Source organism: Phlebotomus papatasi, chromosome 2 (assembly GCF_024763615.1).
Source record: "Phlebotomus papatasi isolate M1 chromosome 2, Ppap_2.1, whole genome shotgun sequence".
Taxonomy (NCBI): domain Eukaryota; kingdom Metazoa; phylum Arthropoda; class Insecta; order Diptera; family Psychodidae; genus Phlebotomus; species Phlebotomus papatasi.
Window position 1 is genome coordinate 99,324,527 of NC_077223.1, and position 11,962 is coordinate 99,336,488.

An 11,962-nucleotide genomic window follows, 5' to 3' on the forward strand; every position below is an offset into this window, starting at 1 on the left:
TATGCTGACTTATTTCAGTATTATCATTATTTTATAAATTTTCTTTAATATTTTTGATAATTTTTTTATATTATGTTTCTGAATGAAACAGCGAATAATTCTATGGATTTAGAAGAAGTAAAAAAGAATTTCATCATTCTAAAAACAAGCGTTTAAGTAGCACTCTTCGGAAAACGATCCAGTTACGACACCTTACTATATAGTATTTTTTTAAGCTCAAAAATGACGATTTTTTAAATTTTCATATTGAAAATTGATTTTATTTATTTTTTGTACTTCCAATTTTTTTTAAGCAAAATCGTTTTGGTAAAAGAAACTACAGTTATCAAATACAATAAGTATATCATCAGAAAAATTACTTATATTTTTGGGTTATTTTTGTCTCTATCGTTCATAGTGGCAAAAAATACACCAAATCAGACTTTGTTAGACTTTCTAAGGTTAAATGTAAGACCTTTTACGGATTTTATTTTTTCGGTTTCATTTTTATTGCTGATTTTCGGTCAGAAAAAACTGTCTCGTCGTTAACGGGTTAAGCCGATTGTGATTACCGGTGTTTATCGTTCTTAAAGGGTTAATAGTGGGCGGAGCCGTAAATCTTCCACTCTTCAAAAATTAGACCACGCCTCAGAATAAGACTTGTGTGTAAAAATAAGGATACTGTGATTATTAATTAAACATATGCCTTTCCACGATAGCTCTAACGATTTTAGGATGGAGTCCAACTACTAAATACTCAGATGAGAGACAATACGTATAATCACAAATGGGCGTGGTTTCTGAGATAATGTGTAATTACTAAATACATGATTTGGAAGTATTTCGAGAAAGTAAATTTTCCATTAGTAAAAGATTTCCTCGAGGCATACTAAACTAACTTTACTGCACGAATTTCACAGAGCAGTATGCAATCCCTCGGCTTTTTCACCCCCCTGGGACCGCTTCTCATCATACATATTCTCACGTTTCGGATGATTTCTGAGAAATGATGTTATGCTGTTTGTCCGTCAGATTGTTACCTCGCCTAGATGCCAAACGGTTAGAGTTAGAGGATTGGAATGTTTTATTTTTATTTTTAGATAATGTTATAATTTTAAAGGTCGTCCAGGTGTACATCTCGTCCTTATACGAAAATCCTGTTGAATCAATATTAACAACGGTTTTTCAAGGTCAAAGATTAAAAAGGCTCTAGGAGAGACCGTATTTCTCAATCAAATGGTATCATGTTTAGGCTCGTTGGGAAGGTCTTGGAATTCTTCTTCTTCTCTAAGCTTTATATCAGGTGCCGGACATCACTTAACATCCATACATTCCGCTTGGAATTCTTTACAAGCCTGAATCGGGCAATGAACCGATTCATAACCAAGCGCCTGGCAAGTTGGCCTTTTTATATGGAGCTATTTGAAGCCAATTCCTAAATTGATCTCGGACTCAGGTCACAGTGCTTCAAGGAAAAAGATTATTTAAACAAAAATTTAGTATATTTATCCCTCCATACGGAAAGGTATCTTATAATACGGAAAAACTTCTCACTTTTTAAATATTTAGCATAACGATCACGAGTGCAGAAAAATTCCCATACGCATTTGTATGTGAAAGTAAGAAATTGGCTTCAACTTTGAAGGCCACTCGCCGTTCATAACAGATAACGGTTAAAATCGGTTGAAAACCGGTAAACGGGAAATGATGCGATATTTCGAGGTATAGCGTTTAATTTACGAGTTCGAACACTGGGCTAAGCCTGGAATGCTTTGCCACCTGTTTTCAATTACTCTATTAACGTTTTTTTTTTTAATATAAGCACATATAGTTCTACAGGAGGCACGGCCTAATTAGGTGTGATTCTTTATTTAAATACCCTATTATAATTTAAATGATTCAGATAATTAATTTGGTGTATTGTAACATTTTCTGTTATTTATACAAAAGAACTTTTTTTAAAGTTTATTCGACTGTAAACACATTGAATAAGTCCCACCTGAGTCTTACTTCTAGGTCTCTGACTTATTAAATGATGTGACATGAGTAAGTTTTAATTCTTTAATAACAACAGGAACCTTCCGGAGTACCCAATTATACTGCAAAAAGTTACTTTTCTTGTTTAGAATCTCACCAAATTTATTACAAATGATTTTCGCTATTGGATTAGAAAAAGTGATCTGTATTGTCGGTATTGTCCGTCCATTTAAAACTTGAAGAAGTTTTTTTTGGAGATTAGAATGATTATATTTTCTTATCTCTGAGAAAATTCTTTAATAACAAAAACATCAGTTATATTATTAAAATCATTAAAGTGTTTTCGCATGTTTACAGTATAAATTATATATTAAAAAAAAAGATATTAAAAAAATAAAATAAAAAGCACAGTACAGACAGTGAAACTACGTATAAAAATCATCAAAATTCTATAGAGAGAATTCTATAAAAACACTTAAGTTTATAGAAATATGGCTTGTGTTGCAGAATTACATCTAAGAATCACTAGAGCATTGCTAATCCTTACCCATAAGGAGTTGAAAATGTACTCATTAATGAGGCTGAACAAAAATGTCGATATCTGACTTAGAATTTGTTAAATATTTTTTCTTAAATTGTCAATCCCTAGTTTAATATTCATGTAGAAAAGACTCATTAATTTAGAATTATGAGAAGCACTCCTATATATAGCCTTTGTCCTTAAATAGTCAAAGGGGCGTGGTTTAAATTGTTTTTAGGCGGAGCGTTCTTAGGAGGAGCACTGTTCTGCTATATTAACTATCTGCAAAATAAAGCGAATTTTGAAAAACAATTTCGTAACGATCCATGCGATCAATGTTGTTTCAAGAAATGCTAAAGAATTTCTTATTACTTAACATTGAGCAGCTCTGTATTTCTTGAGCAAACTTGTTGAACTGTTTCCCTCACGCACACAACGACTTTCTCAAATCATTCCGATCTTTATTTTGTAAATATAACTAAATGTGAAAGTGGAGGGGAATAGCACAGAAGAGCGATTAGAGCTTGAACGACTATTTTATCGTGAAGTGTCAGTGCGCGGGTATAAAGTGGTCGAGGAGCTGATAAAAGATTGTCTCAAAGGTTGTATCAAATGGAGTCAACACGAGAGTCTACGTGATAATTACTTGGCAGTTTCTTCATCTTCGATCATTTGGTTGGAAGACTTCAAAGCAGGAAGATGGGCAGAAAAGTGAACAAGGATTTGGTCAGAGAGCGAAGCAATGCTTGCTTCAATTCTGGAGAATTCACTGTCTGGTGGCACGGTGGAAGTGAGAATGTGGCTGAAAAGCGAAGAAATGGTAAGTTCAATAAATAATTTTTTGGGATTTTTCCACTCAAACTCTTGCCATTTCAGAGAACTACTACTTCAAGCTTCCAGAACTCGAGCCCAAAACTCCAATTCACTACCTTTCTCACAAGGAATTGTACGAGGAGATTGTGAGACAAAACACACTAACCATGTCTCAGATCAAGGAACTTAGAGCTCCTCCTGGACAATTGGATCATCAGTAGGTTTCCTAAATGCTTTTTCTGAAAACTTCTGAACTTTTTAATTGATCTTTTAGGAAATTGATCCTCAAACTTCGAGCTTCTGGAGCTGTTGGTCCTACTAGTCCCATTGGAGTTCACTTTTCCATGTTCATTCCCACAATTATGGGCCAGGGAACTCCAGAGCAGCAAAAGAAGTGGCTGGAGAAGTCCCTGAGGTGTGAAATTATTGGGACTTATGCTCAAACGGAATTGGGGCATGGAACCTTTGTACGAGGACTCGAAACTACGGCGACTTATGATGAAAATACCAAGGAATTTATCCTCAACAGTCCAACTCTCACGGCACTCAAGTGGTGGCCAGGAGGATGTGAGTATCCCCTTGTAGCTTTTACTATCTCAATTTTATTACTCCAATTGCTCCAACAGAGAAATATCTCTCAAGATAATTTTAGACAGAGATAAGGTGCGTGTTTAAAGATCAACAAATAGCTTGAATTATGAGATTATGGATGCTTTCATATAATTTATTTGAAGATTTTTTAAGTGTCACTGTGAGAAATTCGAAAAAGTTAAAATAACACTACGGAAATGTTAATTTTACCCTGCATTATTGATCCGAAATCGGTGTAAATATTATGCTTTTTAGGTATATTATGGGTTAAAGTTACCCTTTTTCATGTTAATTTTACACTTAATAAGGTGTAAAATTAACATTAAAAAATGTTGATATATTTTTACACCTAAATTATTAAAAAAAATTCAGGGCTTACACTTACGTTAAATCTCAATCAAATAGGTAGGGTAAATTAAGCTAATTCAAAACCTGCTCCAAATGGAAACTCTTCGCTACTCCAAATGGAAACATCATTTTTTCAATGTTAAATACAGTATTAAATTTTTATTTATATATTTTCTATATACCACAGTTTCAATATTTAGTTAATTTTGTTCTAAATAAAGTGAAAATCCATTGATTTTCCTAAATTTTAATTTATAAATTTCTCAGAAAAATTAAAAGTGTACCTTTTCACCATAGAATTTTTCATCAATCAACCATGTTTTCTAATCAAAAATACATTAGGGTGATTGTTCTATATTCATTTTTTTTACATTTATGTAATATTTCTGGCAAAATTATGTGAAATTAAGTATTAATCTTTATTGTTAACACTATGTGAAGTTTTTAAGTGAAATACAGTGCCGGACAAAATTGTACCAATGTTTGAAAATTCTCTATAAAGAATTTAATATCTCAAGATCTAATTTATATTTTAACTGAAACTTTTTTTCTTAGATAGTTTTATTATAAAGTAACAAATTGTGCCTTATTAGAATTTTTTAGGAGAAGTACTAATATTTTTGTAGAGCCTTTTAAAAAAAGGATGCATTGGTACAATTTTGTCACGTGTACCTAAACGCTACTTTTTGTTCTAAAATTTTATTTTATGAACTATTTACGTAAAAACTAATTTAATATAATGACTTCCGGCTGTTTTTAATGCATTTTGCATGAACACTTCCGTATTTTTTTACTTACAACCTAAGTAATGGTATATTTAAGTAAAATACGCTCTTAATGAAAAAGTGTATCAATAAAGGATTTTTGTCCAACAAAATGGCTGCAAAACATGACGTAGGTCATATCACAGAGATCAGACTACGTATCTAGGCGTGATCCAGTGGTAAGACTATCAAATCTGGAATCAAGTCACGGTTTTTTTTTAACCATTTATTATAGTATTTGGGCGAAAAAATCGCGTTCGGCGAGGTCTAAACTGTTAGCTAGCCTTTCAAACTAATCAAAATCGATATCCTAAGCAACATCAGCTTCAGGGCATGATAACTAAGCCATGAATTACCCAGCTGAATAGCCTATATACCCTGTGTAGGCAAAAAAGCAGCGAAATTACTTAGAAAGATTTTACGAACTGATGTAGTATCATAAAAATTAATACCAAAATCGGACGATAGGGCTGTAAGACCATGGAAATATTTACTACTGTGCAAAATATGTAAAATAATCACCTGGGATCGAAAAGATATTGAAAAATCTTAAGAAATATCGGTTTAATTGACGATTGGTAAAAGTAGTTGAAAACTGTTTTAGTTTCTTTTACATTTCGTTCTCTTTCTCTGCTTTACCGGTCATTCAGTCAAGTATTTTATGATTCAGTTATCATGCCCTGAAACTGATGTTGCTTAGGATATCGATTTTGATTAGTTTGAAAGGCTAGCCAACAGTTTAGAGCTCTCTGAACGCGATTTTTTCGCCCATACTATAATAAATGGTAATAAACTGTGATTGGAGTCCGGATTTGATAGTCCTACCACTGGATCACGCTTAAATGCGTAGTCTGATCTCTGTGATATGGCCTACGTCACGTTTTGCAGCCATTTTGTTGGACAAAAATCCTTTATTGATACACTTTTTCATTAAGAGCGTATTTTACTCAAATATACCATTACTTAGGTTATAAGTGAAAAAATTCCGAAAAAAAAGTTCATGGAAAATGCATTAATAACAGTCGGAAGTCATTATATTAAATTACTTTTTACGTAAATAGCTCATAAAATAAAATCTTAGAAGAAAAGGTAGCGTTTGGGTATAAGTAACAAATTGTACCAATGCATCAATTTTTGAAAAGGCTCTACCAAAATATTAGTCCTTCTCCTAAAAAATTCTAATAAGGCACAATTTGTAGCTTTATGATAAAGTTCTCTAAGAAAAAAAAGTTACAGTTAAAATATAGATTAGATCTTGAGATATTAAATCCTTCATAGAGAATTTTCAAACATTATTGGTACAATTTTGCCCGGCACTGTAATTACCTATTTCGTGAACAAAAAGGGTTTTTCTGAAGTGTCTGCAAATGTTTCAATAGGAAACCCGGAAATATGATTTTTTGGGAGATTTTCTTATTGTTTTAGATGGGAAAGGAGAAAAGACCAGGAATAAGAACAAATCCTGCACTCAAGAGCAACTCAACAAAGTTTTGGAAGCCTTTTGTCGCGGTTTCACTTACACTGTTTGTCTCCAATTAGAAACTTTCCCTTGTCTCCATTTGGATTTATATGTTTCCAATAGAAGCATTTTACGCTCGCGTATTTTTCTTGTACTTAAAGTTTTTAAGTTATATCTAAAGAATTTTCACTTAACAGTAATATTCTAGAAGAGTCAAGGAGCAAATTTATGTAATTCTCTTCAGAAAAAATATAAACTTAATGTGTTGAATATTCTGTCAAAGTTAAAGCGTCTGGAAATGGTTATGAGTTAAGACATTTAACCTAAGAACTGTTCTTCTTTTACAATATACTTATTTTTTCAGTGGGTCACACGGCGAATCATGCCGTCGTGATCGCTCAGCTGATTGTCCGTGGCCAAAGGCAAGGAGTCTTTCCCTTCATTGTCCCATTGCGCGATGAAGAGACTCATATGCCTTTTCCTGGCGTCAAAATTGGCGACATTGGAGCCAAAATGGGCCTTAAGAGCACCAATAACGGCTTCCTGGGCTTCACCAATTATCGAATCCCACGCGAGAATATGCTAATGAAAAATGCCCAAGTTCTGGAGGACGGAACCTTTGTGAAGGCGCCTGTTTCTGTCCTAACTTACGGGACAATGGTCTTTGTGCGAGTAATGATCGTCCGGGATATGAGCAATCGCTTGGCTCAAGCAGCCACAATTGCTACCAGATATTCAGCTGTCCGGAGGCAAAGTCCTATTGACCCAGAGTGAGTGGGATTACTCAAATCTTACTTTTTTTCTCTGTTGTGTTACTCTCCCGACGTATAAAGCTAAGAGAAAAAAATCACAATTTTCATATTTTTTCAGTGAGAAGGAGCCCCAGATCCTGGATCATGTAACACAGCAACGGAAAGTGTTCCCTCAAATTGCCAAGAGTTTGCTATTCAAACTAGCAGCTGATCTTCTGATTGATACCTACTATTCCGTAACTAGTGAACTGGCAAGTGGGAATGTCGACCGTCTTCCTGAACTCCATGCCTTATCCTGTGCCCTTAAAGCCATCACAAGTACAGATGCAGTGGCTGGAGTGGAGACTTGTCGTCTGGCTTGTGGAGGACATGGATACCTTCAATGTTCAGGCTTCCCCATGCTGTACGGCCTCGTGACAGCAGCTTTCACATATGAAGGCGAGAATACGGTTTTGCTCCTCCAGACGGCTCGATACCTCATGAAAGCCGTCCGGAACCCTGATCTATCACCGACTGTTGCCTACCTCAAACGCTATCCGAATTCCAAGACACTTGGTCGATGGGATGGTAGTATCCAGGGAATGGTAGAGGCGTTTGAGGCTGTTGCTGCTGCTAAGATTCACGCAGCTGCTAGTAGCATCTCCAGAAGGCTAAGCGAAGGTCGAAAACCTGGCCAGGCATCCAATGAATCCTCCATCGAACTCGTTGCAGCTGCCGATGCCCATTGCCGCGCCTTCATCCTCCGAGCTGGCCAGGAATCCATGGAACGTGTAACTGGAACTGTTTCTCCAGCCCTGGCAGCTGTCCTAAAGGATCTGCTGGAGCTGTATGCAGTGGATGCTGCCCAGAAGTCTCTCGGTGACCTCCTGCGCTTCACAACCATCTCGCAGGCAGAAGTGGAGAGGCTCCAGGTGCGCTTGGAAGGTGTCTTGAGTCGCCTCAGGCCCAATGCTGTAGCCCTTGTGGACGGATTTGATTTCCCGGATGAGGTGCTTCGCTCAGCTCTTGGCGCCTTCGATGGCAATGTCTATGAACACATTTACGAGGATGCCATGAAGAGTCCTCTGAACCAGGAACCAGTCAATGCATCATTCCACAAGTACCTCAAGCCTTTCTTCAAGGGAATGTCAAAGTTGTAATTTAGGGATTTATGAATTTAATTTCTAAAAACCGGGAATGGAATAATTTTACAATTTAAAATTTTATGTAAAAAATACAGTTACCATAATTGATGAAATATATGTATATATTTTACAAGGGAAAAAATTATTTCTTCTTCAAAAATTATTTTAATCGTTTTTGTTACAAAAAAATATACAATTTCTTACTGTAAATGTAGTCGCTGAGGAAGATCTCAAACAAGGATCGAAACGTTGGATAATAAAAACTGATTGTAAACCAAGAAAGGGGGGCAAAGCGTTCCAGGCTTTGAGAAAAATTATCGAACTCGTTACGTAGATGCTATACCTGAAAAGTACTTTCGCATCATTTACCTTTTACCGGATCTCAACCAATTTGAACCGATTCATAAATCATTCAAAAATCCCCTAAAATAGTTTTAAAACTAATAGAAATAATTTTCGCGTAAAAATCAGTTATCGGTTATGAACCGGTCCAATAACGGCTCAAAACCGATTGGAACCGATTCAGTTTTGTCGGAAATTCCAAGACCTTTCCAAGATTTTAACCTTTGATCTTCAAAAACCGTTATTAGGAATGATTCAACAGTATTTTTGTCTAAGGACGAAATGTCCGCCTGGGTAATCTCTAAAACATATCCAAAAATGGAAAAAAAATCGCACGACGCGTTTTCGAGCAATCCCAAAAAACATGGTTTTGGAGAGAAAGGTGAGGGCTGGGGGGTCCCCGAAAGTCCCAAGTCTCTATCTCTAACCGTTTGGCCTCTAGAGCTGGCGACGGTCGGACGGACAGACGGACAGATATCATCTGAAACGTAAAGATTTGTTGAGAAAAGTGGTCTCCGGGGGGTGGAAGGTGGAAATTGGGGGGGGGGGGCGGTGAAAAATCGAGGGATTATATATACTGCTCTCTCTGTAGAGTTTGAGCAGTAAAAAACAGTAGAAAAATGAAGAGTAATAATACCAATGTAAGTAGAATTGAACTGGTATGCCGCTGGCACACTTTTTCAATTGAATAAAATTCAATTGATTGAAATTTCACCTCTTACTCTTTCAAACTAAAATAAGATATGCTTATCTATTTCTGTCAAATGAAAATTCAAATTTCAATTTCATTTTCAATTTCAAATTATATTTGAAAAAAAGAGATAAACATATCTTATTTTAGTCTGAAAGAGTGAGAGGTAAAATTTCAAACGATTGAATTTTACTCAATTGAAAAGGTGTGCCAGCGCCAGTAGTAATTAATTTTCAATTTCATCGTAAGTTTTTATCACTCATTCTGAGAGAGTTGTAAAGGATAACCCCATTCACAAATACAAGAATTGGTTCGAGAGGGCTATCGGACGGAACATAGAGTCCCCGTACGCCCGTACCCATGGCGAAGATCCAAGAGTCAAGATCAAGAGTATTATTATTCGTGTCGAGGCTTAAAACAAATTCATAAATGTCTTGCCCAGAAACGGGCCATATCGAGAGTAGCAGTATTTGCCAACATCAAATCTTCAGGAGCACAAGATGTAAGAGACAAAGGACAAACAAAGAAGTAGGGTGTAGTCACAGAAAACATTACCTTCCAAAAACCTCATCGCCGCTTCTCAAACGATTGAGCACTCTCCATGTTTTCCAGTCTTGGTCGCCACCAGAAGGGATACTTTTCCTGGGCTCTATAGAACCTGGAGGGAAGACGTCCCTCCATAGTTCAAGTCTTGCTTCCTCCGGTGTAGAATCGAGTTTGTTATCAGTTTGGCTAAAACTCTTGCGAGATTTCAGCCTGTTTTGGTTTCTCTCGACTATGAAGTAAATGCCTTGACTCCGTAGAACCCTTAGACATTTCCTTGCTGGAAATGACTTGCCTCTTTATTTATGGAAGAGCAATTCTCGCTAACGGGCATAATTTGGTAACGCGTGTTCTTTTTAAACAGCCACGTCCACTTTCTTATCATGCGCCGAGAGTCAAGAGAAAAGCTATAAGTATCGTAGTCTCCCAAATCCCTCAAATCTAATTAGGGCAAAATAACATTGACAATAAAATACTCGCCGTAGCCTCATCGTATTTCGTTAATTTACGCATTTTCATTGCAATTCTTAAGCAAATTTTCAATTACCGTATTACCTTATCTCATACTCGGTGGCATTAGGTGAAAATAATAAAAGAAAATTGAAGAAATAAAACGAAAATGCTATAAACGGTGAGCAAAAAACTGTACGATTAATTTCTCGTAGTTTTTTTGCTCACCGTTTACCGAATTTTCGTTTTATTTCTTCAATTTTCTTATATTACTTTCACCTAGTGCCACCGAGTATGAGATAAGGTAATACGGTAATGGAAAATTTGTAATGAAAATGCGTAAATTAATGAAATACGGTGAGCATTTTACTGTCAATGTTATTCTGCCCTTAACCCTTCAACGACGAGACACTTTTTACGGATTGAAAATCAATAATAAAAATTAAACTGAGAAATATAATCAATGATAAGTCTTAGATCTAACCTTGGAAAGTCCAACAGAGTTTGATTCTGTGTATTTTGTGCTTCCATGGACGATAGGGACAAAAACAACCCAAAAATTTAAGTAATTTTTCTGACAATACCAATGAATAATATTTTTAGCTGAAATGAAAAATATTAGGTATGAGTATTGTAGTTTTTATTGCCAAAAGGGTTTTACTTTTAAAAAATTTAAAGAATAAAAAATAAATCAATTACGAATTTGAGAATTTAAAAATTCGCAATTTTTGAGCTTAAATATTTACTACATAGCAAATAGCTAGAGACTTGCAAAAAATATTCTAGATTCCTTCAACCTTCTACTTTACAATTATGTACAGGCATAAAAAACAAATAACTTTAGGTAGTCAGGAAAAATTATTTTCTTTATGGGACACCGGTGTTCCAATCGTCCTCAAAGGGTTAACCGAAAAAGAAAACTAACCGTTCGTATACGGGAAAACACTGGAAATCACAGGTGACGATAAAGGTATTACGGTTTATGTTTTTACAATTTCGGAAAATGATTCGAATTCGAAAGACACATTTTTCGCTTCGAAAAAGAAAAGTAATCTCCGTGAAAGTTATAGAATGGTAAAGTTTTTAAAAGTACCTGAGTATTCGAAATCTCTGAGGTCTTCTGGGAGATCGTGAAAACGATAATATTAGTTTTGTATTATAAGATGTTGCCATTAATGCATTAAAAACATATTTTTTTCTTTTTAAGTTATAAGTATATTATAGGCAGTGTAAATTGTTTCAAGACTGAATTTCGGCTGGCCCAAGGATCGAACTGAAGGCCTCTGCGTTAAAAATCTAGCCCGGACATGACCCATTCCCATCTTTGACAGGGAATTTTAGTTTTGGGATTGCCCGATAATTTTTATAATTTCATTGGGTTTTGCTAGAACGTTTTTCTAACTTAAAAAAAATTAATAGTTTAAAAATCACCTTATAAAGACCGATCCAATTATTGAACTTGAAGCGTACTTATTCTTTTCGTACAGAAGTAGATCTTGAAAAATTCGAAAATCTATTTGAAGATCCAAAAAGAGACTTTCTTACTTTTAGATAATTCCGCAAGGTGGCTGAGACACATCCTGTTCGAATTTCGAAGTGCTCAAGTATC

At 35.4% G+C, this 11,962-nt stretch overlaps 1 protein-coding gene across 1 annotated transcript; it reads left to right on the forward strand.

Moving 5' to 3' along the window:
* The first annotated feature begins 2,952 nt into the window (after positions 1-2,952).
* On the forward strand, positions 2,953-8,488 carry LOC129800379 (probable peroxisomal acyl-coenzyme A oxidase 1). Its single transcript, XM_055844719.1, has 5 exons — positions 2,953-3,296; positions 3,353-3,506; positions 3,564-3,856; positions 6,816-7,221; positions 7,322-8,488. The coding sequence occupies exons 1-5, from the start codon at positions 3,176-3,178 to the stop codon at positions 8,340-8,342; spliced, it is 1,995 nt and encodes a 664-aa protein (XP_055700694.1). The 5' UTR covers positions 2,953-3,175; the 3' UTR covers positions 8,343-8,488.
* The last annotated feature ends 3,474 nt before the right edge of the window (positions 8,489-11,962 follow it).

What these genes read in the sequence shown, in the direction of transcription:
- LOC129800379 (XM_055844719.1), top strand. Translation starts at nt 3,176, where the DNA reads ATGGGCAGAAAAGTGAACAAGGATTTGGTCAGAGAGCGAAGCAATGCT. An exon ending in CCTGGACAATTGGATCATCA is followed by an intron (nt 3,507 to 3,563) that starts GTAGGTTTCCTA and finishes TTGATCTTTTAG; the next exon opens with GAAATTGATCCTCAAACTTC. An exon ending in CAAGTGGTGGCCAGGAGGAT is followed by an intron (nt 3,857 to 6,815) that starts GTGAGTATCCCC and finishes TTATTTTTTCAG; the next exon opens with TGGGTCACACGGCGAATCAT.